A 24,968-nucleotide genomic window follows, 5' to 3' on the forward strand; every position below is an offset into this window, starting at 1 on the left:
GCCATGACACTTCGGCCTCAGTGTTACTACTGAGCATGTGCAGAATTCAGAGTTATCATAGACTTGTATTACCATCCCTGTATATACTCAGCACACACACACATATATATTTATATATAGACACTAAACTAGGGGCGGCCATGACACTTCGGCCTCAGTGTTACTACTGAGCATGTGCAGAATTTAATCTGGTCGTAGTGATCAGCTATAATGTGGAGGGGTGACCTAGCAGGAAGTGTTTCATATCCCTGCAGTGCCCCAGCAGGTGAAGAGAAGTATTACACGTATCTAGTTAACATGAGTGGAGCGGCCGAGTTCTCCTTATTGACCACCCTTGTAACTCTCACGTAATAGAAATGATCGTGAACAGATGACCCCCTCCCCCCACTATTAGCTAAGAACGTCCCTAAAAGGGTATTCCTCAGCCCGCCCCTTTAATGGCTCATGAACAAGTCACTCCTATTAATTGTCACCTGTGATGTTGTAGATATGATGAGCTCATCCGCTCTACAATGAAGCCCGCACCGCCCAACCAGAAAACCACTCCGCCGCGCCCTCCGCTGCCAAACCAACAGTTCGGGGTGTCCCTCCAGCAGTGAGTATCTCTCATCTTATCATCAGCAAAAAGGTGTTTTTATTTATTTTTTTGTTTTCTTTCATATCCATTTGTGTTGTCTGCAGACTCAAAGAAAAGCACCCCGAAAATCAGAAGGTTCCCCAAGTTGTGCAGGAGACTGTGGCTTATCTGAGGATGAACGGTCAGTACATGCTGTATACCGGCCTGCCGCTGTGCGCTGTGTACTGTGATGTCATAGCGCAAGCATAATACACACAGTGATGTCACAGTACAGAGATAATACACACAGTGATGTCACAGTACAGGATAATACACACAGTGATGTCACAGTACAGGATAATACACACAGTGATGTCACCGTACAGAGATAATACACACAGTGATGTCACAGTACAGGGATAATACACACAGTGATGTCACAGTACAGGATAATACACACAGTGATGTCACAGTACAGGATAATACACACAGTGATGTCACAGTACAGGGATAATACACACAGTGATGTCACAGTACAGGATAATACACACAGTGATGTCACAGTACAGGATAATACACACAGTGATGTCACAGTACAGGATAATACACACAGTGATGTCACCGTACAGAGATAATACACACAGTGATGTCACAGTACAGGGATAATACACACAGTGATGTCACAGTACAGGATAATACACACAGTGATGTCACAGTACAGGGATAATACACACAGTGATGTCACAGTACAGGGATAATACACACAGTGATGTCACTGTACAGGATAATACACACAGTGATGTCACAGTACGGGATAATACACACAGTGATGTCACAGTACAGGGATAATACACACAGTGATGTCACAGTACAGGGATAATACACACAGTGATGTCACAGTACAGGATAATACACACAGTGATGTCACAGTACAGGGATAATACACACAGTGATGTCACAGTACAGGGATAATACACACAGTGATGTCACAGTACAGGGATAATACACACAGTGATGTCACAGTACAGGGATAATACACACAGTGATGTCACTGTACAGGATAATACACACAGTGATGTCACAGTACGGGATAATACACACAGTGATGTCACAGTACAGGGATAATACACACAGTGATGTCACAGTACAGGGATAATACACACAGTGATGTCACAGTACAGGATAATACACACAGTGATGTCACAGTACAGGATAATACACACAGTGATGTCACAGTACAGAGATAATACACACAGTGATGTCACAGTACAGGATAATACACACAGTGATGTCACAGTACAGAGATAATACACACAGTGATGTCACAATACAGGGATAATACACACAGTGATGTCACAGTACAGATAATACACACAGTGATGTCACAGTACAGAGATAATACACACAGTGATGTCACAGTACAGGATAATACACACAGTGATGTCACAGTACAGGATAATACACACAGTGATGTCACAGTACAGAGATAATACACACAGTGATGTCACAGTACAGAGATAATACACACAGTGATGTCACAGTACAGAATAATACACACAGTGATGTCACAGTACCGAGATAATACACACAGTGATGTCACAGTACAGATAATACACACAGTGATGTCACAGTACAGAGATAATACACACAGTGATGTCACAGTACAGAGGTAATACACACAGTGATGTCACAGTACAGGATAATACACACAGTGATGTCACAGTACAGAGATAATACACACAGTGATGTCACAGTACAGATAATACACACAGTGATGTCACAGTACAGGATAATACACACAGTGATGTCACAGTACAGTATAATACACACAGTGATGTCACAGTACAGATAATACACACAGTGATGTCACAGTACAGAGATAATACACACAGTGATGTCACAGTACAGAGATAATACACACAGTGATGTCACAGTACAGATAATACACACAGTGATGTCACAGTACAGGATAATACACACAGTGATGTCACAGTACAGAGATAATACACACAGTGATGTCACAGTACAGAGGTAATACACAGTGATGTCACAGTACAGGATAATACACACAGTGATGTCACAGTACAGGGATAATACACACAGTGATGTCACAGTACAGGGATAATACACACAGTGATGTCACAGTACAGAGATAATACACACAGTGATGTCACAGTACAGGATAATACACACAGTGATGTCACAGTACAGAGATAATACACACAGTGATGTCACAGTACCGAGATAATACACACAGTGATGTCACAGTACAGAGATAATACACACAGTGATGTCACAGTACAGAGATAATACACACAGTGATGTCACAGTACAGGATAATACACACAGTGATGTCACAGTACAGAGATAATACACACAGTGATGTCACAGTACAGGATAATACACACAGTGATGTCACAGTACAGGATAATACACACAGTGATGTCACAGTACAGGATAATACACACAGTGATGTCACAGTACAGGATAATACACACAGTGATGTCACAGTACAGGATAATACACACAGTGATGTCACAGTACAGATAATACACACAGTGATGTCACAGTATAGAGATAATACACACAGTGATGTCACAGTACAGGATAATACACACAGTGATGTCACAGTACCGAGATAATACACACAGTGATGTCACAGTACAGGATAATACACACAGTGATGTCACAGTACAGGATAATACACACAGTGATGTCACAGTACAGAGATAATACACACAGTGATGTCACAGTACAGGATAATACACACAGTGATGTCACAGTACAGGATAATACACACAGTGATGTCACAGTACAGGATAATACACACAGTGATGTCACAGTACAGGATAATACACACAGTGATGTCACAGTACAGGATAATACACACAGTGATGTCACAGTACAGATAATACACACAGTGATGTCACAGTATAGAGATAATACACACAGTGATGTCACAGTACAGATAATACACACAGTGATGTCACAGTATAGAGATAATACACACAGTGATGTCACAGTACAGGATAATACACACAGTGATGTCACAGTATAGAGATAATACACACAGTGATGTCACAGTACGGGATAATACACACAGTGATGTCACAGTACAGGGATAATACACACCGTGATGTCACAGTACAGGATAATACACACAGTGATGTCACAGTACAGGATAATACACACAGTGATGTCACAGTACAGGATAATACACACAGTGATGTCACAGTACAGGATAATACACACAGTGATGTCACAGTACAGAGATAATACACACAGTGATGTCACAGTACAGGATAATACACACAGTGATGTCACAGATTGGTTGTATACTGCGCAGTGGTTGTGTTTTGTGCTGCTCTGATACATGAGGCTGTGATGTCAGTTACTGCAGAGTATACAGCACAGTATATGGTGGTATTGGGGTATTACTATGGGGGGGGGTCCTCCTGTTAGGGGGTATACAGCGGCTCAGTATGGCGGATATAAGGTCTGTCCACCTGACGCTCCTATATCTGCCGTCTGTCTGTAGTGTGTGACTGTTCCCCGGCTCTGCTCCCTCCTATTCCTGCCATAGCTCCTTGTAGTCAGAGAGGGGGGGTCTCGCCTGTCTCATAGTTGCTGAGTAGTGGGGGTCGTTCCCTGGCTTTGCTCCCTGTAGTCAGAGAGGGGGGGTCTCGCCTGTCTCATAGTTGCTGAGTAGTGGGGGTCGTTCCCTGGCTTTGCTCCCTGTAGTCAGAGAGGGGGGGTCTCGCCTGTCTCATAGTTGCTGAGTAGTGGGGGCCGTTCCCCGGCTTTGCTCCTTGTAGTCAGAGAGGGGGGGTCTCGCCTGTCTCATAGTTCCTGAGGAGTGGGGGTCGTTCCCTGGCTTTGCTCCCTGTAGTCAGAGAGGGGGGGTCTCGCCTGTCTCATAGTTCCTGAGTAGTGGGGGTCGTTCCCCGGCTTTGCTCCCTGTAGTCAGAGAGGGGGGGTCTCGCCTGTCTCATAGTTCCTGAGTAGTGGGGGTCGTTCCCTGGCTTTGCTCCCTGTAGTCAGAGAGGGGGGGTCTCGCCTGTCTCATAGTTCCTGAGGAGTGGGGGCCGTTCCCCGGCTTTGCTCCCTGTAGTCAGAGAGGGGGGGTCTCGCCTGTCTCATAGTTCCTGAGTAGTGGGGGTCGTTCCCTGGCTTTGCTCCTTGTAGTCAGAGAGGGGGGGTCTCGCCTGTCTCATAGTTCCTGAGTGGTGGGGGTCGTTCCCTGGCTTTGCTCCCTGTAGTCAGAGAGGGGGGGTCTCGCCTGTCTCATAGTTCCTGAGGAGTGGGGGCCGTTCCCCGGCTTTGCTCCCTGTAGTCAGAGAGGGGGGGTCTCGCCTGTCTCATAGTTCCTGAGGAGTGGGGGCCGTTCCCCGGCTTTGCTCCCTGTAGTCAGAGAGGGGGGGTCTCGCCTGTCTCATAGTTCCTGAGTGGTGGGGGTCGTTCCCTGGCTTTGCTCCCTGTAGTCAGAGAGGGGGGGTCTCGCCTGTCTCATAGTTCCTGAGGAGTGGGGGCCGTTCCCTGGCTTTGCTCCTTGTAGTCAGAGAGGGGGGGTCTCGCCTGTCTCATAGTTCCTGAGTAGTGGGGGTCGTTCCCTGGCTTTGCTCCCTGTAGTCAGAGAGGGGGGGTCTCGCCTGTCTCATAGTTCCTGAGTAGTGGGGGCCGTTCCCCGGCTTTGCTCCTTGTAGTCAGAGAGGGGGGGTCTCGCCTGTCTCATAGTTCCTGAGTAGTGGGGGTCGTTCCCTGGCTTTGCTCCCTGTAGTCAGAGAGGGGGGGTCTCGCCTGTCTCATAGTTGCTGAGTAGTGGGGGTCGTTCCCTGGCTTTGCTCCCTGTAGTCAGAGAGGGGGGGTCTCGCCTGTCTCATAGTTCCTGAGGAGTGGGGGTCGTTCCCCGGCTTTGCTCCCTGTAGTCAGAGAGGGGGGGTCTCGCCTGTCTCATAGTTGCTGAGTGGTGGGGGTCGTTCCCTGGCTTTGCTCCCTGTAGTCAGAGAGGGGGGGTCTCGCCTGTCTCATAGTTCCTGAGTAGTGGGGGTCGTTCCCTGGCTTTGCTCCCTGTAGTCAGAGAGGGGGGGTCTCGCCTGTCTCATAGTTCCTGAGGAGTGGGGGCCGTTCCCCGGCTTTGCTCCCTGTAGTCAGAGAGGGGGGGTCTCGCCTGTCTCATAGTTCCTGAGTAGTGGGGGCCGTTCCCTGGCTTTGCTCCTTGTAGTCAGAGAGGGGGGGTCTCGCCTGTCTCATAGTTCCTGAGTAGTGGGGGCCGTTCCCTGGCTTTGCTCCTTGTAGTCAGAGAGGGGGGGTCTCGCCTGTCTCATAGTTCCTGAGTAGTGGGGGTCGTTCCCTGGCTTTGCTCCTTGTAGTCAGAGAGGGGGGGTCTCGCCTGTCTCATAGTTCCTGAGTGGTGGGGGTCGTTCCCTGGCTTTGCTCCCTGTAGTCAGAGAGGGGGGGTCTCGCCTGTCTCATAGTTCCTGAGGAGTGGGGGCCGTTCCCCGGCTTTGCTCCCTGTAGTCAGAGAGGGGGGGTCTCGCCTGTCTCATAGTTCCTGAGTAGTGGGGGTCGTTCCCTGGCTTTGCTCCCTGTAGTCAGAGAGGGGGGGTCTCGCCTGTCTCATAGTTCCTGAGGAGTGGGGGCCGTTCCCCGGCTTTGCTCCCTGTAGTCAGAGAGGGGGGGTCTCGCCTGTCTCATAGTTCCTGAGTAGTGGGGGTCGTTCCCTGGCTTTGCTCCCTGTAGTCAGAGAGGGGGGGTCTCGCCTGTCTCATAGTTCCTGAGTAGTGGGGGTCGTTCCCTGGCTTTGCTCCTTGTAGTCAGAGAGGGGGGGTCTCGCCTGTCTCATAGTTCCTGAGTAGTGGGGGTCGTTCCCTGGCTTTGCTCCTTGTAGTCAGAGAGGGGGGGTCTCGCCTGTCTCATAGTTCCTGAGTGGTGGGGGTCGTTCCCTGGCTTTGCTCCCTGTAGTCAGAGAGGGGGGTCTCGCCTGTCTCATAGTTCCTGAGGAGTGGGGGCCGTTCCCCGGCTTTGCTCCCTGTAGTCAGAGAGGGGGGGTCTCGCCTGTCTCATAGTTCCTGAGTAGTGGGGGTCGTTCCCTGGCTTTGCTCCCTGTAGTCAGAGAGGGGGGGTCTCGCCTGTCTCATAGTTCCTGAGTAGTGGGGGCCGTTCCCTGGCTTTGCTCCCTGTAGTCAGAGAGGGGGGGTCTCGCCTGTCTCATAGTTCCTGAGTAGTGGGGGCCGTTCCCTGGCTTTGCTCCTTGTAGTCAGAGAGGGGGGGTCTCGCCTGTCTCATAGTTCCTGAGTAGTGGGGGTCGTTCCCTGGCTTTGCTCCTTGTAGTCAGAGAGGGGGGGTCTCGCCTGTCTCATAGTTCCTGAGTAGTGGGGGTCGTTCCCTGGCTTTGCTCCCTGTAGTCAGAGAGGGGGGGTCTCGCCTGTCTCATAGTTCCTGAGTAGTGGGGGTCGTTCCCTGGCTTTGCTCCCTGTAGTCAGAGAGGGGGGGTCTCGCCTGTCTCATAGTTCCTGAGGAGTGGGGGTCGTTCCCCGGCTTTGCTCCCTGTAGTCAGAGAGGGGGGGTCTCGCCTGTCTCATAGTTGCTGAGTGGTGGGGGTCGTTCCCTGGCTTTGCTCCCTGTAGTCAGAGAGGGGGGGTCTCGCCTGTCTCATAGTTCCTGAGTAGTGGGGGTCGTTCCCCGGCTTTGCTCCCTGTAGTCAGAGAGGGGGGGTCTCGCCTGTCTCATAGTTCCTGAGTAGTGGGGGTCGTTCCCCGGCTTTGCTCCCTGTAGTCAGAGAGGGGGGGTCTCGCCTGTCTCATAGTTCCTGAGTAGTGGGGGCCGTTCCCTGGCTTTGCTCCCTGTAGTCAGAGAGGGGGGGTCTCGCCTGTCTCATAGTTGCTGAGTGGTGGGGGTCGTTCCCCGGCTTTGCTCCCTGTAGTCAGAGAGGGGGGGTCTCGCCTGTCTCATAGTTGCTGAGTGGTGGGGGTCGTTCCCCGGCTTTGCTCCCTGTAGTCAGAGAGGGGGGGTCTCGCCTGTCTCATAGTTCCTGAGGAGTGGGGGCTGTTCACTATAAATCTTCTTCTTTTATGAGTCTCTTACACTGGAATTTTCGCGGCCACTTTATAAACCTTCTCCCATCATCCCGTCGGCTTCACGTCTGCGGAGGATTCTTCATGTGTTATTGTGGTGCGGAGGAGATCCCATAACTTCTGGAACCTAAACTTGTCATCTGTGTAAGATCAGAGGGGCTGCCTGTGCGGGCGGGGGCTCCATGAGGGGTTTACCTAACTCTCCTCATGGTCTGCACTAGTTCTGGCCATATTAGGATCATGGAAGCGCCTTGACCAGTTGCAGCTCCTGTTATGGTGGGTTTATAGGTTGCGGCCTCACCAGTGTCTGACGTTACCTGGTGCACAACTATCAGACTGCCCGGTGCTGCAGGGGGTACATATAGAAGTAGTGAACAAGCCGAGCCCTCACCTCCCCCAACAGCTCCAACCCTTTCCCAGGGGCCAGGCCTCACTTCCAGGACTCCTCCTCCTCCTCCAATATTGGGGCCATTTCTATTCCTTTCGGGGTAGCTGAGGCCTAGTCTCTGCACTAGCAGTGACCTCATGGTGATGCTCCTGAGTGTGACCTGTGCCCCGCTATGGGCTGAGGATGGGTCCTGTGACTTGTTCTGGTCGTGACCTTTGTTCTCTTTGCAGCTCTGGCCACAGAGGGGATATTTCGGAGGTCGGCCAGCACTCAGGTGGTGCGAGAAGTGCAGCAGAAGTATAACATTGGTGAGTATTGATGATGTGTCTGCGAGGTGGTCGGCCATTCCTATTGCTGGGACTCCCCGGGGTCGCTTCCCTCCAGTGTTCACGTCCTCTGTTCCGCTGCAGCACCTGCACTCTGGGGAGCCGGGAGGGAGAGTGATGGTTGGCCATGTACGTCGTCAGGGGGTGCATGTACTAATAGTGACCTCGCTCTGTCTGTCCAGGAGCGCCTGTCGACTTCCAGCAGTACGAGGACGTCCATCTGACCGCCGTCATCCTGAAGACCTTCCTGCGGGAGCTGCCCGAGCCCCTGCTGACCTTTAACCTCTACAACTACATCGTGGGCTTCTCCAGTAAGTGACGGCTCCGTAGTCCAGGCTGGAGAGACATATGGGGGGGGGATTTGTGTCACATTTAGGTGCAGGCCCATGTTCACACCGCTTTTTACAAATGTGGGCTCAGCCGTGACCTAAGCAGGCTCGGAGGGGGGCACCAAATTAACCAGACCTGGACCGGGCCAGGACTGGCGGCTTCATCCAGGGACTTCTCGGCTACAGCTGAATGTTATGAGCGCGGAGACTCCGAGAACAAGCGTCAGGGCCAGTGTGAGACGGGGAGGTTGGAACGGGGAACGATAGGGCCGGGTATTTACTGAGAGGAAACAAATTGGGTTAAATGTTCTCCAGACCCCCCCCCTGAAAGGGCAAAGTAATAAATCTGCTGCATCTCCTGCCCGGAGGGATTAAGGCTGCGCTCCGGTCCGATCGGGGCCCCAAATAACTGTCCCCCACGCTGCAGTCACCGTGGACTCCATAGACTTCAATGGGGATTTTACTCGCCACATTTTTTTAGCGGATTCAGGGATGGAAACCCGAAGTGCAGATCAGGCGCAGGTGTGAACCCAACCTTAGCCTGGCATACAGGAGTCACTGGGATCTACCATCACGTTCTGATCAGAAGGGCTCCGACCTCCAAGACCCCCGCCCCCCCACCTTGAGAATGATCGCTGTGGCCCTCGCAGATCAGAGGGGCCTGTGTGGTCACTGCAGAGTCTCAGGTTATTGAGGCCCCGTGTCCATGATGGTCTTCACGGGCCTGGAGGGCGCTGGGGTTGGCTCTACATGACCTATATTATGATCCATCTGGTATTCTTCTCTAATCTCTTCTGTCCGTTCACATCTCCTGCAGCTTTAGAGCCGGAGAATCAGGTGGAATCCACTAGAGAAGCCTTGAAGACGCTGCCTGAAGAGAATTACGAAGTCTTGCGGTATCTCATTGGCTTTCTCGTTGAGGTGAGAAGATTTTAGTGTTCTTTATAGATGTGGCTGTAGGAAGATGCCCCGACCCGCTGGCCCCAGGATGCCCCTCGCCCGCTGACCCCAGGATGCCCCTCGCCCGCTGACCCCAGGATGCCCCTCGCCCGCAGACCCCAGGATGCCCCCTCGCCCGCTGACCCCCAGGATGCCCCCTCGCCCGCTGACCCCAGGATGCCCCCTCGCCCGCAGACCCCAGGATGCCCCCTCGCCCGCTGACCCCCAAGATGCCCCCTCGCCCTCTGACCCCAGGATGCCCCTCACCCGCAGACCCCCAGGATCATACACCCATCTGTGCAGCAAAGTCTACAAAGCTAACACAAGGTTCCTAGTCGTCCTGAAGGTGACCTTCATGGAGACCTGTGCATAGTGGGGTCACTGTTATTGTGCGCAGCACCCACAAGAGAGTGACCCCACAGCCCATCAGCGCTCTTTTTTTTGGTACCCGCACTCCTCTTATACAGCCCAAGCGGTTTTTATTACCTGGGGACATTATTAGGGATTTACCCACCGGCCATACGGTAAGGAGAACTTTTTGACTTCTGTTAAGATGGCGGCTGGGGGTGACCGGGGGGCTTCTCCTGGCAGCAGGGGGTGCAGTTGGGCCGCTCTCCCTGCAGGTGACAATGGTGGATATGCCGCAGCCTATAGAGTAAGTGGCTTTATGTAATATACAGACCCCGGATCACTGTGGTGTCTCCTGACGTCCATGTTGTGTAGACCCCGCGCTGTTCGGCCTGTGGAGCAGCTCTTGTAGGTCTGACCGTCCACCCTCTGACTCAGGAACCTTCTTTGCTTCTTCTTAAGGTGTCTGCTCGGAGTGATGAGAATAAGATGACTAATACCAACCTGGCTGTCGTCTTCGGCCCAAACCTGCTGTGGGCGAAAGATGTGGCCATGACCCTGAAAGCCATAAACCCCATCAACACCTTCACCAAGTTCCTGCTCGACCACCAGAGGGAGCTGTTTGAGGACGTTCACTTGTAATCGGGCCGGTCTTCCTGGTCACACTCCGCCACTGCCCCGCCTCGCTGTCCGTCCTGTGTCCGTGTGTCTGTGGATTCTTCTGCACCACCCGTTGGAGCCGGCATCTCCAATGTAGCTCGCAGCACAAGGACCCTCCAAGTGTCTGCACGGGACAGCGGATGCCTCTGGTAGGCAGGGAGTCGCTTTCTGTGGGGCGGCACATAAAGGATTGAGGGAACCTCCTGGGACTTCTCTCCACTCATTTCTTGACATTCCTTCGCATTCCCTCCTTTATTTTGGGCCACGACACGTCACACGCCATTGGCCACGCCATAGATCTCGTCATTGGTCGCCGTCTTGCAGCTGATGAAAGTGATTGGGGTTGGTTTGTAACCGGAAGTCGCCACGACATCACAGCCGCCCCAGTTCTGGCCACTGTCTTGTTGCAGTCGTGACTACGCGGCCTCATTCATTTTCCTTAGTGCAGCGTTGCGATCTCCGGCCACTGCCGTGTCTCAGCCCTCACCTAATGGTCTTGTCACACCACGTCTGGGCCACTCCTTGTATACTGCCCCCTGTGGTCATTCTGATGGTACAATGTGTGTGACTGGCAGCTTGGTCCTCTACCTCCTCCCACACGGGGGGTTCTGTATTTCGGGGTCTCCATCCGACCGCTCTGCTTTTATTTTTTGGTGTTTTTTAATCGTCTTTTATGAATATTTTATATCTGTGTATCGGTCACCAAGCAAAACATATTTCAGCGTGGCGTCCTTATACGTTGGGGATTTCCTTAAAGGTAAGAATATCGTTTATTTAAAGGGGATGTCCAGGCTTAACAGTTTCTGATCACTGGTATGACGGTACATTCAGTCACATGACCTGGTCACAGCTCAGTCTCATTCACGTGCATGGGGCTGAGCTGCAGACTCCTCAGACATCTGATTGATGGGGGGGACGGCCCACAATTGTATGACCTCTGGTGACCTTTAGTCCATTCGAGGAGGGGTCATCAACTGATAAGTCTGCTGAACCCCTTTAAGTGCAGTTAGTTCCCATAATGTTTGCCATCCAGCTGGGCTTGTTAGAACAACATGGTTGCCTTTGTCTGGGCGCAGCGCCACACTTGTCTACAGGTTGTGTCTGGTATTACAGTTCAGTTTCGGTCAGTGCAGTACCAGATACTACTAGAGATGAGCGAGTACTGTAGAGATCAGCCGATCCGAACAGCACGCACACATTGAAATCAATGCACGTAGCCGGCACGCGGCGGGTTAAGTGGCCGGCCGCCATCAAACCGGAAGCACCAGGTGCATCCATTCATTTCAATGCGTGCGTGCTGTTCGGATCGGCTGATCCCTACACTACTCGCTCAACTCTAGACACTACCTGTGGCCGGTGATGGCGCTGGATTGGTGAGTTGGCAGGTGGAATTGACCGACCGTTTCTACTCTATGATCCCATTGAATCTCTTAGCAGAGGATTTGGAGCTTTGTATCAGAACGGTCAGCGCTGCGGCCCCTGTACAGATGGGAATATTGTCGTGGCCCGATGACTAAGTGTTGCTGCTCGTCCCCGCAGTCTGGTGTGTACGGCGTTACGTGCCATATCATTGTGTCATAGGGTCTAGTCCCGACATTGAGGGGTCACAATAGTGAATGCCTGCAGAGACCCCCCTCTCCCCCCCGGTGTTATACGACGTGTGCTCTGGACTCTACCATTGCCCCGCCCCCTTGGCACATTTGCTCCTTTGATAAGTGCATTTATGAATCCGGTTTTGTAATTTTACATGATGAGATTTTCTGCCAAACGTTTGCCTTGATGTTTTGTCTGTGATGTCTGTGTAAGGGGCGAGCGCCGGGCGTCTGTGCGTGTGAGGGGCGAGCGCCGGGCGTCTGTGCGTGTGAGGGGGCGAGCGCCGGGCGTCTGTGCGTGTGAGGGGGCGAGCGCCGGGCGTCTGTGCGTGTGAGGGGCGAGCGCCGGGCGTCTGTGCGTGTGAGGGGCGAGCGCCGGGCGTCTGTGCGTGTGAGGGGCGAGCGCCGGGCTGCCTCTCTATTATATCACCTGACCTTACACCCTCATCGGCCTCTATGATTTGCCCCGTGTCTGACCCCCGGCCGTATTCTGGTGATCTGGACTATTCCTGACTGTCCACGAGTGGCCCAAGATGGCGACTGTTCTGTACAACAACCTTCAGCTACACGACACTAAGATCACACTGGGGCTGAATATTGCAGAACGTTGTGTCTTGCGCTCCAACATCCGGGGGTCTCGCACTCCAACATCCGGGGGTCTCGGTCTTGCGCTCCTCCATCCGGGGGTCTCGCGCTCCTCCATCCGGGGGTCTCGGTCTCGCGCGCCTCCATCCGGGGGTCTCGGTCTCGCGCTCCTCCATCCGGGGGTCTCGGTCTCGCGCTCCTCCATCCGGGGGTCTCGGTCTCGCGCTCCTCCATCCGGGGGTCTCGGTCTCGCGCGCCTCCATCCGGGGGTCTCGGTCTCGCGCTCCTCCATCCGGGGGTCTCGGTCTCGCGCTCCTCCATCCGGGGGTCTCGGTCTCGCGCTCCTCCATCCGGGGGTCTCGGTCTCGCGCTCCTCCATCCGGGGGTCTCGGTCTCGCGCTCCTCCATCCGGGGGTCTCGGTCTCGCGCTCCTCCATCCGGGGGTCTCGCGCTCCTCTGGCGACCGATGAGATGTCTGCACTTATACGGAGAAAGAGCTGGACTATAGGGAGACGGCGCCCCCTACAGGCAGGACTACAGTCACCTCACCATGTGGGCTGGGGTCTGAGCCATATACAGCGTATCCTGGGAGTTACCGCCAGTGGTCACAGAGACCCCGCCCCATTTACTGCAGTGGCATCTGACGTCCAGCACTCGGCTACCTCTGGCGCTCCCATTGAAATGAATGGAGTTGGGGGCGGGTCTGTGTCCACCAGAGCTACATACACAATAGGAGTAACGTGCCCCTCCTCCCATTCCCAACCTCATGATCGGGGGGGGGGGGGGGGGGGGGGAGAGAGAGGTCTCAGCGGTTAGACCCCAATGATCAGCTGTTTATACGTGGTGGAGGATAAATCCTATCTGTGCCATAACCTCCTTAAAGGGACGTTCCAGACAAAGCTGATAGGCCGTGTGATTTATAGTGGGGGGCGGAGCCTGGTAGTCTCCTCCCCCTCAGGCTGTGCCGCCATTTTCTCTAGAATGTCCTTTTAATCTACCTCCAATAATCAGAAGGGAACCCCCCCCCCCCCCCCATATTGTGTCTGATCAGCAGGGGCCTCGCTGTAAGCTACGTGTTGTCAATGGATGCGCCCCCCCCCCCCCAGACATTATTGGAGCCCTCCCACCCAGGACATTACCGGTGCCCTCCCCCCCACTATTTCAGGGTCTGGCCTCCCTTGCCTCGTGTATGTCTCTGTGCCTGGTTGCGGCGCGGACGTTCCTGAGGAATCGCCCTCTCCCCGTATACGCGGCCGCGCTCTGCGCTATATTCGGCTTCTGCTTCTTGTCACATTTTTATTTCGCTTGTGATTTCACGTTTTGTATTTCAAGAGAAGAAACAAAAAATTCAGTCCATGAAATGTAAATCTGAGTCTGTGTGTTATTTATATCAGAAGGCTCCGGGTCCTGTCTGTAGGGGGCAGCGTTAGAGCTGGAGGAATTATAGGGCGTGGCCTGGGGGCGGAGCATGACACACCTGAGAACAGGAGGATTTATAGGGTGTGGCCTGAGGGCGGAGCATGACACACCTGAGAACAGGAGGATTTATAGGGTGTGGCCTGGGGGCGGAGCATGACACACCCGAGAACAGGAGGATTTATAGGGCGTGGCCTGGGGGCAGAGCATGACACACCCGAGAACAGGAGGATTTATAGGGTGTGGCCTGGGGGCGGAGCATGACACACCTGAGAACTGGAGGATTTATAGGGTGTGGCCTGAGGGCGGAGCATGACACACCTGAGAACTGGAGGATTTATAGGGTGTGGCCTGAGGGCGGAGCATGACACACCTGAGAACAGGAGGATTTATAGGGTGTGGTCTGGGGGCGGAGCATGACACTCACCTGAGAACAGGAGGATTTATAGGGTGTGGCCTGAGGGCGGAGCATGACACACCTGAGAACTGGAGGATTTATAGGGTGTGGCCTGAGGGCGGAGCATGACACACCTGAGAACAGGAGGATTTATAGGGTGTGGCCTGAGGGCGGAGCATGACACACCTGAGAACTGGAGGATTTATAGGGTGTGGCCTGAGGGCGGAGCATGACACACCTGAGAACAGGAGGATTTATAGGGTGTGGTCTGGGGGCGGAGCATGACACTCACCTGAGAACAGGAGGATTTATAGGGTGTGGCCTGAGGGCGGAGCATGACACACCTGAGAACAGGAGGATTTATAGGGTGTGGTCTGGGGGCGGAGCATGACACACCTGAGAACAGGAGGATTTATAGGGTGTGGCCTGAGGGCGGAGCATGACACACCTGAGAGCTGGAGGATTTAAAGGGCGGGGCCTGAGGGGTGGAGCATGACACACACCTGAGAACTGGAGGATTTATAGGGTGTGGCCTGGGGGCGGAGCATGACATACCCGAGAACTGGAGGATTTATAGGGTGTGGCCTGGGGGCGGAGCATGACACTCACCTGAGAACTGGAGGATTTATAGGGTGTGGCCTGGGGGCGGAGCATGACATACCCGAGAACTGGAGGATTTATAGGGTGTGGCCTGGGGGCGGAGCATGACACTCACCTGAGAACTGGAGGATTTATAGGGTGTGGCCTGGGGGCGGAGCATGACACTCACCTGAGAACAGGAGGATTTATAGGGTGTGGCCTGGGGGCGGAGCATGACACACACCTGAGAGCTGGAGGATTGAAAGGTTCAGCATTAGACAGTAACATGGCCGCCCCCCGTCTTTCACAGTCAGCGCCACATCAGGGTGACTTGGTCCTTGTTATTGAGACTCCTTCACTTCAATGGTGCTGAGCTGCAATACCAGACACAACCTGTGGCCAGATGTGGCGCTGTTTGTGAAAGAGAGGGGGCGGCCATGTTATTTCTTTATCCTGTTTCTCTGATGTCCGTGCCCCTCAATCATAGGGCAGCACAGGCACTTCTGGGGGTATTAACCCTTCGCACCAGGAACACCCCATAAGACCTGCCATGACCTGATGGGGCAGATCTACAGCTACAGGGGTCTGCTGCTGGAGAAGAGGGGTCTGCTGCGGGGGAGGGGGGTCTTCTGAGGGGGGGGGGGTCTGTTGCAGGAGAGGGGGATCTTCTGAGGGGGGGGGGGTCTGTTGCAGGAGAGAGGGGGTCTGCTGCGGGGGGGGGGGGGGGTCTGCTGAAAGTTTTCAGATGAGTTTTCAGTTTTTCTAGTTCAGGAATCTGCAAATAATAAACCTGCAGCTTTGTGTGTGAACAGGGTTTATTTACATCCCGTCCACTAAACCTTTACTGAGTCACAAGGGGTTAAGTGTCGGCAAATCCGCAGCGACAAACCTGCTGCAACTCGCAACATGTGGCCTTAGGGGGTGATTATACATCTGCACCCAGGACACGGATTAGCAAGGTTTGTTCTCCTGCCGTGGATTGTAGCTGCAGTAAGTACAGGTGAAACGCGGCGGGTACAGGAGGAACGCGGCGGGTACAGGAGGAACGCGGCGGGTACAGGAGGAACGCGGCGGTTACAGGAGAAAGGCGGCGGGTACAGGAGGAACGCGGCGGGTACAGGAGAAAGGCGGCGGGTACAGGAGAAAGGCGGCGGGTACAGGAGGAACGCGGCGGGTACAGGAGGAACGCGGCGGTTACAGGAGAAAGGCGGCGGGTACAGGAGAAAGGCGGCGGGTACAGGAGGAACGCGGCGGGTACAGGAGAAAGGCGGCGGGTACAGGAGGAACGCGGCGGGTACAGGAGGAACGCGGCGGGTACAGGAGGAACGCGGCGGTTACAGGAGGAACGCGGCGGTTACAGGAGAAAGGCGGCGGGTACAGGAGAAAGGCGGCGGGTACAGGAGGAACGCGGCGGGTACAGGAGGAACGCGGCGGTTACAGGAGGAACGCGGCGGTTACAGGAGGAACGCGGCGGGTACAGGAGGAACGCGGCGGGTACAGGAGAAAGGCGGCGGGTACAGGAGAAAGGCGGCGGGTACAGGAGGAACGCGGCGGGTACAGGTGGAACGCGGCAGGTACAGGTGGAACGCGGCAGGTACAGGTGGAACGCGGCAGGTACAGGATATACATGCCAGGTACACATACAGAACTGCAGCTCCGCCATGTCGCTCTATGACCAATGATGTGACTTTGGCCTTGTAGTTCCGGACTCCCGGCGGTGCCCGTTGCGTCTCCCGTTGCGGTGCTTTCTTGTATCGGTTTTGTTCCCATTTTATCTTGTGTGAAGGAGGCCGACGAGGAATCCGGGCAGCGATCCCAGGAAGGAACCGTAAAGGCTCCTCCAAACACTGATGCAACAGGATGAAACCTCAAAGAGCCGGGTGACAGGCGGTGGCGGCGCACGTACCAGAATTAACTCCTTCAGGGCCACTTAATAATAACTAGTCCTGGATCCTTAAAGGGGAAGTGTGAACATGCAAGGAAATCTAATAAAGGGATGGGACACAGGTAAGGGGTCTAAACTATCATTGTGTGACCTATCGGGGTCTGAGACCTGGAGCCCACACCGATCAGCTCAGCGCCGCCTCAGGTAACTTGTACAATTTCTACGGCAGAGTCGTCCAATTGAAGGCTATTGGGCAGCGCTACAGGGAGGACACTGAGTACGCGGCGGCTGATCAGCACGGATCCCAGAATGTAAACATCACCCACAACCGCGCTGCCTGGCACAGCTGATCTGTGGGGGTCCCAGGTGTCGGACCCCTCAGATTAGATATGAATAGATCTGAGTCTGACGCATAGGCCTTCAATACACGATGGCGACAGATGGCGGAGATAATAGTAACACATTTATAGAACACCAACATATTCTGCAGCGCTGTACAAGTCACAGAGTCATTGACACAATGGGGCGGAGCCCTGCTCACAAGAGCTTACAATCTATGAGGTAGAGGAGGGAAGATGCTCCATGTCAGAGCCCCGGGGAGATCACAGGTCTCAGTCTAGGCCCGAGCAGACTCATGTGGGATCTGTAGGGATCTGTGATAAGGGCGCGGCCTGGACATGTGGACACCCCGTCTCCTCCATCTTTCTTGGCCCTATTGGGGGCCATCTAAGCTCTTGCACACGGGGGGGCCGTCTATATAGACCCCACACGACAGGTTTGTCTAAGCTTTGGAGACAGAAGGTCACTTGTCCCTGGACTTTGGGGGGGGGGGGTTGGGCCCCCCATTAGACACCCGATTATATTCTGTGCAATAAATTTGGAGCATTCGTCATCTCAGGGGCCACTTCCCTTTTTTCATCATTGAGGTAGATGCAAAGCTGGGGCAAGACCAAAGGGGAGGCTCCTGAATTTCCTTAGGGGCCCCATAGCATGTACAAAGATGGCCGCCACAGCCCACCCTCAGTATCTGCCAATACCACGTCACTGCCACGTCGCTCCCTTTAGACCCTCTTGGCCCGTTCTCGTCGCCGTCTCGGCCCTTACACTTCATCCTTGTGCCCGGCGGGTTCTTGGAATATTCCGGGACGAGCCTTACAAGGATTCTCGGCACAGTCTTGAGGTCGTTCAGGATTACTGGCATAAAGTCTCTCGCGAGGTCACAGCTCGGGTCTCAGGACATCCCAGGTCCTCCAGTTCTTCAGCTTCCACCTGACAACCGCTGGTAGAGGGAGCAGATCTGCAGAGTCCTTTTGTGTCAGATTACGGGCCAGTGCACTAAAACATCGCTCCTCCAGGGTGGGCAACGTGCTGCAACGTAACCCCAGGGACAACTCTGTGCCGGGGCTGGTGGAGGACACCATGGGGAATAATGGCAGCTGGACCTGCGGGGAGAAGACCATGGTCAGACACTGAGACCACAGCGAAGGGGCAGGTACAGATCAGAGGATCGGTGGGGTCCACCACTGACACCACCACCAATGTGACTGGATCGAGCATGCCCGCTGACACTCTAGTCAACCTCTATGGCACTCAATACTCGGCTAGTATCCCGGGTCCCATGGCCATCACTACAGTCCCACAGGACCCCCATTCTGGCCATATAGACACAATCCCCCATGACAATACCTTGTGTAGTCCGGTGAAGGCCAGTCCCAAACACTGTCTGTCCTTGTAAAAGGTCAATGTCCCCTCCTCCATGTTGAGATGGAGGCCGATCAGCGTCCCCTCCTCGTAGAATGGCTCGGTGTACGGCCTGCTGCCGCCTGCGTGACAGATTCTGCCCTTATAGGACAGACCCCAGCTGTCGGCGTCCTGACCTGCAAAGAGTCCATGAAGCATCAGTGGTCAGGAGGCCACGGCCAGCAGACCTATCCCACCGGGCTCCCCTATGGTGAGCGAGGGGCCAAGACCTTCAGCAGGTGTCCCATCTTACCTAGTAGATCGAGGTACTGGAGATTTGGGGCGCTCAGTGGGGCTCTGCTGGTGCCGACCCCGACCATCACGGACAGTCCAGATGGCGGTTCCAGGAATTCGATCTCCCAGTAATGTTCTCCTTGTAGGAAACCTAGAAAGGGAAATCCATGTCAGACATGAGCCGTCCTCAGCTAACCTGGAGGCGATCCCAACCCAGGGACCCATACCCAACCCCAGGGACCCATACCCACCCCCAGGGACCCATACCCACCCCCAGGGACCCATACCCACCCCCAGGGACCCATACCCAACTCCAGGGACCCATACCCAACTCCAGGGACCCATACCCAACTCCAGGGACCCATACCCGACCCCAGGGACCCATACCCAACTCCAGGGACCCATACCCAACCCCAGGGACCCATACCCAACTCCAGGGACTCATACCCAACTCCAGGGGTCCAACACCCAACTCCATTATTTAGGAGCGTCCTCTTACCTGTGTCCCCCCGCACCCCGGCAGTGCCGCAGCTCTCCAGGACTGGATCTGTGTGGAAATAAACTTCCTGCCGCCCAGGGGACAGCTGGACTGACGGACATTGCTCATTCGCCTGCCACAACCAGTTCTCCTTCACATAGCCACATGGCATGGGGGGCGCCAGAGGTCCTGGCCCAGAGCTATAGACAAAACATGGTGGGGAAGTGACTATCAGGATGGTGGGGAAGATACGAGAATGACAGGTAAGAATAGTAAATCAATGACTAACACAGCGCCACTCCGCTCTGCAGGTCGTGTCTGGTATTGCAGCTATAATAAGATATCAATATGGTGGGACTGGCCGATACTGATATGGGGCCCCCGATTCCAGGGAAGGAAGGTCGGACAGGCTGAACGTAAGCCCCTGGAAGATAAACCAAAGCCAGGGGGGGCCGTCAGGGGCTCCAAAACACCCCCCTGCTGACTTCTCCCCTCCCTCACTGCTGAAACACAAGAACACTCAACCAAGCCAAGCATGCATGTGTATGGGGAAGGAATAGCTGAAGGTATACGGCCGCCTATATACAGCTGCTGGACACTTGGCTGGCCAAATATTCCACATGACTCCCCCATATGCCTGCAATAGGTTCAGCCGAGCATGCAAGTGTTCTCAATGGGGTGAAGCCACTGCCGGACACCTCAGGCGCCTCCAATGTGATAACGAGACACCCCCCCCCCCAAAAAAAAAAAAAAAAAAAAAGGACTGAACATGGTGAAATTTATTAAAGTGGCCTGTCATTACCAAAACATCTAGTGGGGAGCGGCGGGCGCCCCTAATACCACAGATTATTGGTAGGGAACGGCAGGCGCCCCTATATACCACAGATTATTGGTGGGGAGCAGCAGGCGCCCCTATATACCACAGATTATTGGTGGGGAGCAGCAGGCGCCCTTATATACCACAGATTATTGGTGGGGAGCAGAGGGCGCCCCTATATACCACAGATTATTGGTGGGGAGCAGAAGGCGCCCCTATATACCACAGATTATTGGTGGGGAGCAGCGGGCGCCCCTATATACCACAGATTATTGGTGGGGAGCAGAAGGCGCCCCTATATACCACAGATTATTGGTGGGGAGCAGAAGGTGCCCCTATATACCACAGATTATTGGTGGGGAGCAGAAGGCGCCCCTATATACCACAGATTATTGGTGGGGAGCAGAAGGCGCCCCTATATACCACAGATTATTGGTGGGGAGCAGAAGGCGCCCCTATATACCACAGATTATTGGTGGGGAGCGGTGGGCGCCCCTATATACCACAGATTATTGGTGGGGAGCGGCAGGCTCCCCTATATACCACAGATTATTGGTGGGGAGTGGAGGGCGCCCCTATATACCACAGATTATTGGTGGGGAGCAGCGGGTGCCCCTATATACCACAGATTATTGGTGGGGAGCGGCGGGCGCCCCTATATACCACAGATTATTGGGGAGCAGAAGGTGCCCCTATATACCACAGATTATTGGTGGGGAGCAGCAGGCGCCCCTATATACCACAGATTATTGGTGGGGAGCAGAAGGTGCCCCTATATACCACAGATTATTGGTGGGGAGCAGCAGGCTCCCCTATATACCACAGATTATTGGTGGGGAGTGGAGGGCGCCCCTATATACCACAGATTATTGGTGGGGAGCAGCGGGTGCCCCTATATACCACAAATTATTGGTGGGGAGTGGAGGGCGCCCCTATATACCACAGATTATTGGTGGGGAGCGGTGGGCGCCCCTATATACCACAGATTATTGGTGGGGAGTGGAGGGAGCCCCTATATACCACAGATTATTGGTGGGGAGTAGAAGGCGCCCCTATATACCACAGATTATTGGTGGGGAGCGGCGGGCGCCCCTATATACCACAGATTATTGGTGGGGAGCAGAAGGCGCCCCTATATACCACAGATTATTGGTGGGGAGCGGTGGGCGCCCCTATATACCACAGATTATTGGTGGGGAGCGGCAGGCGCCCCTATATACCACAGATTATTGGGGAGCAGAAGGCGCCCCTATATACCACAGATTATTGGTGGGGAGCGGAGGGCGCCCCTATATACCACAGATTATTGGTGGGGAGCGGAGGGCGTCCCTATATACCACAGATTATTGGTGGGGAGCAGCAGGCGCCCCTATATACCACAGATTATTGGTGGGGAGTGGAGGGTGCCCCTATATACCAGATTATTGGTGGGGAGCAGCGGGTGCCCCTATATACCACAGATTATTGGTGGGGAGCAGAAGGCGCCCCTATATACCACAGATTATTGGTGGGGAGCGGTGGGCGCCCCTATATACCACAGATTATTGGTGGGGAGCGGCAGGCGCCCCTATATACCACAGATTATTGGTGGGGAGCAGCGGGTGCCCCTATATACCACAGATTATTGGTGGGGAGCAGAAGGCGCCCCTATATACCACAGATTATTGGTGGGGAGCGGCGGGCGCCCCTATATACCACAGATTATTGGTGGGGAGCGGCAGGCGCCCCTATATACCACAGATTATTGGTGGGGAGCGGCGGGCGCCCCTATATACCACAGATTATTGGTGGGGAGTGGAGGGCGCCCCTATATACCACAGATTATTGGTGGGGAGCGGTGGGCGCCCCTATATACGACAGATTATTGGTGGGGAGCGGCAGGCGCCCCTATATACCACAGATTATTGGTGGGGAGCGGCGGGCGCCCCTATATACCACAGATTATTGGTGGGGAGCGGAGGGTGCCCCTATATACCACAGATTATTGGTGGGGAGCGGCGGGCGCCCCTATATACCACAGATTATTGGTGGGGAGCGGCAGGCGCCCCTATATACCACAGATTATTGGTGGGGAGCGGAGGGTGCCCCTATATACCACAGATTATTGGTGGGGAGCGGCGGGCGCCCCTATATACCACAGATTATTGGTGGGGAGCGGCGGGCGCCCCTATATACCACAGATTATTGGTGGGGAGCGGCAGGCGCCCCTATATACCACAGATTATTGGTGGGGAGCGGAGGGTGCCCCTATATACCACAGATTATTGGTGGGGAGCGGCGGGCGCCCCTATATACCACAGATTATTGGTGGGGAGCGGAGGGCGCCCCTATATACCACAGATTATTGGTGGGGAGCGGTGGGCGCCCCTATATACCACAGATTATTGGTGGGGAGCGGCAGGCGCCCCTATATACCACAGATTATTGGTGGGGAGCGGCAGGCGCCCCTATATACCACAGATTATTGGTGGGGAGCGGAGGGCGCCCCTATATACCACAGATTATTGGTGGGGAGCGGAGGGCGCCCCTATATACCACAGATTATTGGTGGGGAGCGGAGGGTGCCCCTATATACCACAGATTATTGGTGGGGAGCGGCGGGCGCCCCTATATACCACAGATTATTGGTGGTCCCAGCCCCCCTTGTGATACGTGCAGTCACCGTTAGAACACGTGGGGGGCGCTGGACCCTGTTTGCACCACTTTTAGCCCCAGTGACACCTCTTGGGCGCTGAGACTTGTGCTGCTGTTTGAGGACACACATGGCGCTGCTTCCTTCTATGTCCCCATGACCGGTGGTCCCCAAATCTCAGCTCCAGTGGCCGCCGCCTCAGTGCAGACCCTTCTCACCTCCCCGATTATTCGGCGCCCCTTACCTGGGGTCAGTGTGCCCGTGTCCTCCTCTACCTCTCATCATTGTTTTGCTTCTTCTGAAAGTTGCGCCTGTCCCCCATGTGGGAGGTCCTGACCCCACCAATAGCATGCAGTTCTGACTCCGGCCCCCGGAGGCGATGTCCTGATTGGCTGCTGACGCCATCCACAAACACCACGTAGACACTCCCTGGGGCAATGCCCTGTTAACCATTGCAGCAGAGACAATTAACCCTTCCCCTCCTGCAGCCCCTCCCCCTCATCACACACAAGGAAGCTTGTGCAAAAACAAAAACATTTAAAGGGAGTCTCCGCCCATAGAGGGGTGTGCGGGGTCAGGGGAGACATGTCAGGACAGAAGAAGATCAGCTGCTCCTTAGAAGGTCTAGATAAAGTCCAACCTGAGATCAAGAAAATCACAAGACAGACTCACCGGGGCCGGGAGGGGGGTAAATAGGGGGGGGGGGGGGGGGGGGGGGAGAAGGTAAATTGGGAGGGGGAGAGGGTAAATGGGGGGGAGGGAGAGGGTAAATAGGAGGGGGGAGAGGGTAAATGGGGGGGTTAGTTATTACCAAAAACTAGGAGAAACCGTAAACCGCACATGAAAACTAATCCCCCCTATACCTGAATGAACAGCTTGTAGCGCCCCCTGTACGTGAATGAACAGCTTGTAGCGCCCCCTATACCTGAATGAACAGCTTGTAGCGCCCCCTGTACGTGAATGAACAGCTTGTAGCGCCCCCTGTACGTGAATGAACAGCTTGTAGCGCCCCCTATACCTGAATGAACAGCTTGTAGCGCCCCCTGTACGTGAATGAACAGCTTGTAGCGCCCCCTATACCTGAATGAACAGCTTGTAGCGCCCCCTATACCTGAATGAACAGCTTGTAGCGCCCCCTATACGTGAATGAACAGCTTGTAGCGCCCCCTGTACGTGAATGAACAGCTTGTAGCGCCCCTATACCTGAATGAACAGCTTGTAGCGCCCCCTGTACGTGAATGAACAGCTTGTAGCGCCCCCTATACCTGAATGAACAGCTTGTAGCGCCCCCTGTACGTGAATGAACAGCTTGTAGTGCCCCCTATACCTGAATGAACAGCTTGTAGCGCCCCCTATACCTGAATGAACAGCTTGTAGCGCCCCCTATACGTGAATGAACAGCTTGTAGCGCCCCCTGTACGTGAATGAACAGCTTGTAGCGCCCCTATACCTGAATGAACAGCTTGTAGCGCCCCCTATACGTGAATGAACAGCTTGTAGCGCCCCCTATACCAGAATGAACAGCTTGTAGCGCCCCCTATATGTGAATGAACTGCTTGTAGCGCCCCCTATACCAGAATGAACAGCTTGTAGCGCCCCCTATACCTGAATGAACAGCTTGTAGCGCCCCCTGTACGTGAATGAACAGCTTGTAGCGCCCCCCTATACCTGAATGAACAGCTTGTAGCGCCCCCTGTACGTGAATGAACAGCTTGTAGCGCCCCCTATACCTGAATGAACAGCTTGTAGCGCCCCCTGTACGTGAATGAACAGCTTGTAGCGCCCCCTATACCAGAATGAACAGCTTGTAGCGCCCCCTATACGTGAATGAACTGCTTGTAGTGCCCCCTATACCAGAATGAACAGCTTGTAGCGCCCCCTATACCCGAATGAACAGCTTGTAGCGCCCCCTGTACGTGAATGAACAGCTTGTAGCGCCCCCTATACCTGAATGAACAGCTTGTAGCGCCCCCTGTACGTGAATGAACAGCTTG

At 54.3% G+C, this 24,968-nt stretch overlaps 2 protein-coding genes across 2 annotated transcripts in view; one reads left to right on the forward strand and one right to left on the reverse strand.

Moving 5' to 3' along the window:
- ARHGAP1 (Rho GTPase activating protein 1) overlaps positions 1 to 13,012 on the forward strand; it is a 39,940-nt gene extending 26,928 nt beyond the window's left edge. Inside the window, exons 8-13 of the mRNA XM_075280767.1 lie at positions 488 to 595; positions 682 to 758; positions 8,248 to 8,325; positions 8,526 to 8,654; positions 9,490 to 9,593; positions 10,422 to 13,012. Coding sequence (XP_075136868.1) covers positions 488 to 595; positions 682 to 758; positions 8,248 to 8,325; positions 8,526 to 8,654; positions 9,490 to 9,593; positions 10,422 to 10,601 — 676 coding nt within the window. The 3' untranslated portion in view covers positions 10,602 to 13,012. The remainder of the gene's footprint in view (positions 1 to 487; positions 596 to 681; positions 759 to 8,247; positions 8,326 to 8,525; positions 8,655 to 9,489; positions 9,594 to 10,421) is intronic.
- Positions 13,013 to 17,562: 4,550 nt separating this feature from the next.
- On the reverse strand, positions 17,563 to 23,279 carry LOC142214392 (SPRY domain-containing SOCS box protein 3-like). Its single transcript, XM_075283339.1, has 5 exons — positions 23,219 to 23,279; positions 19,547 to 19,725; positions 19,067 to 19,198; positions 18,760 to 18,950; positions 17,563 to 18,515 (listed from the first exon to the last, which is right to left on the reverse strand). The coding sequence occupies exons 1-5, from the start codon at positions 23,257 to 23,259 to the stop codon at positions 18,291 to 18,293; spliced, it is 768 nt and encodes a 255-aa protein (XP_075139440.1). The 5' UTR covers positions 23,260 to 23,279; the 3' UTR covers positions 17,563 to 18,290.
- Between the last annotated feature and the right edge of the window lie 1,689 nt (positions 23,280 to 24,968).

This window comes from Leptodactylus fuscus, chromosome 7 (assembly GCF_031893055.1).
Source record: "Leptodactylus fuscus isolate aLepFus1 chromosome 7, aLepFus1.hap2, whole genome shotgun sequence".
NCBI lineage: Eukaryota > Metazoa > Chordata > Amphibia > Anura > Leptodactylidae > Leptodactylus > Leptodactylus fuscus.

Coding starts and splice junctions, on each gene's coding strand:
- LOC142214392 (XM_075283339.1), bottom strand. CDS start 23,259: ATGATGAGAGGTAGAGGAGGACACGGGCACACTGACCCCAG. Junction 18,951..19,066: donor CCAGTACCTCGATCTACTAG/GTAAGATGGGAC, acceptor GACTCTTTGCAG/GTCAGGACGCCGACAGCTGG. Junction 18,516..18,759: donor CCTTCACCGGACTACACAAG/GTATTGTCATGG, acceptor TTCTCCCCGCAG/GTCCAGCTGCCATTATTCCC.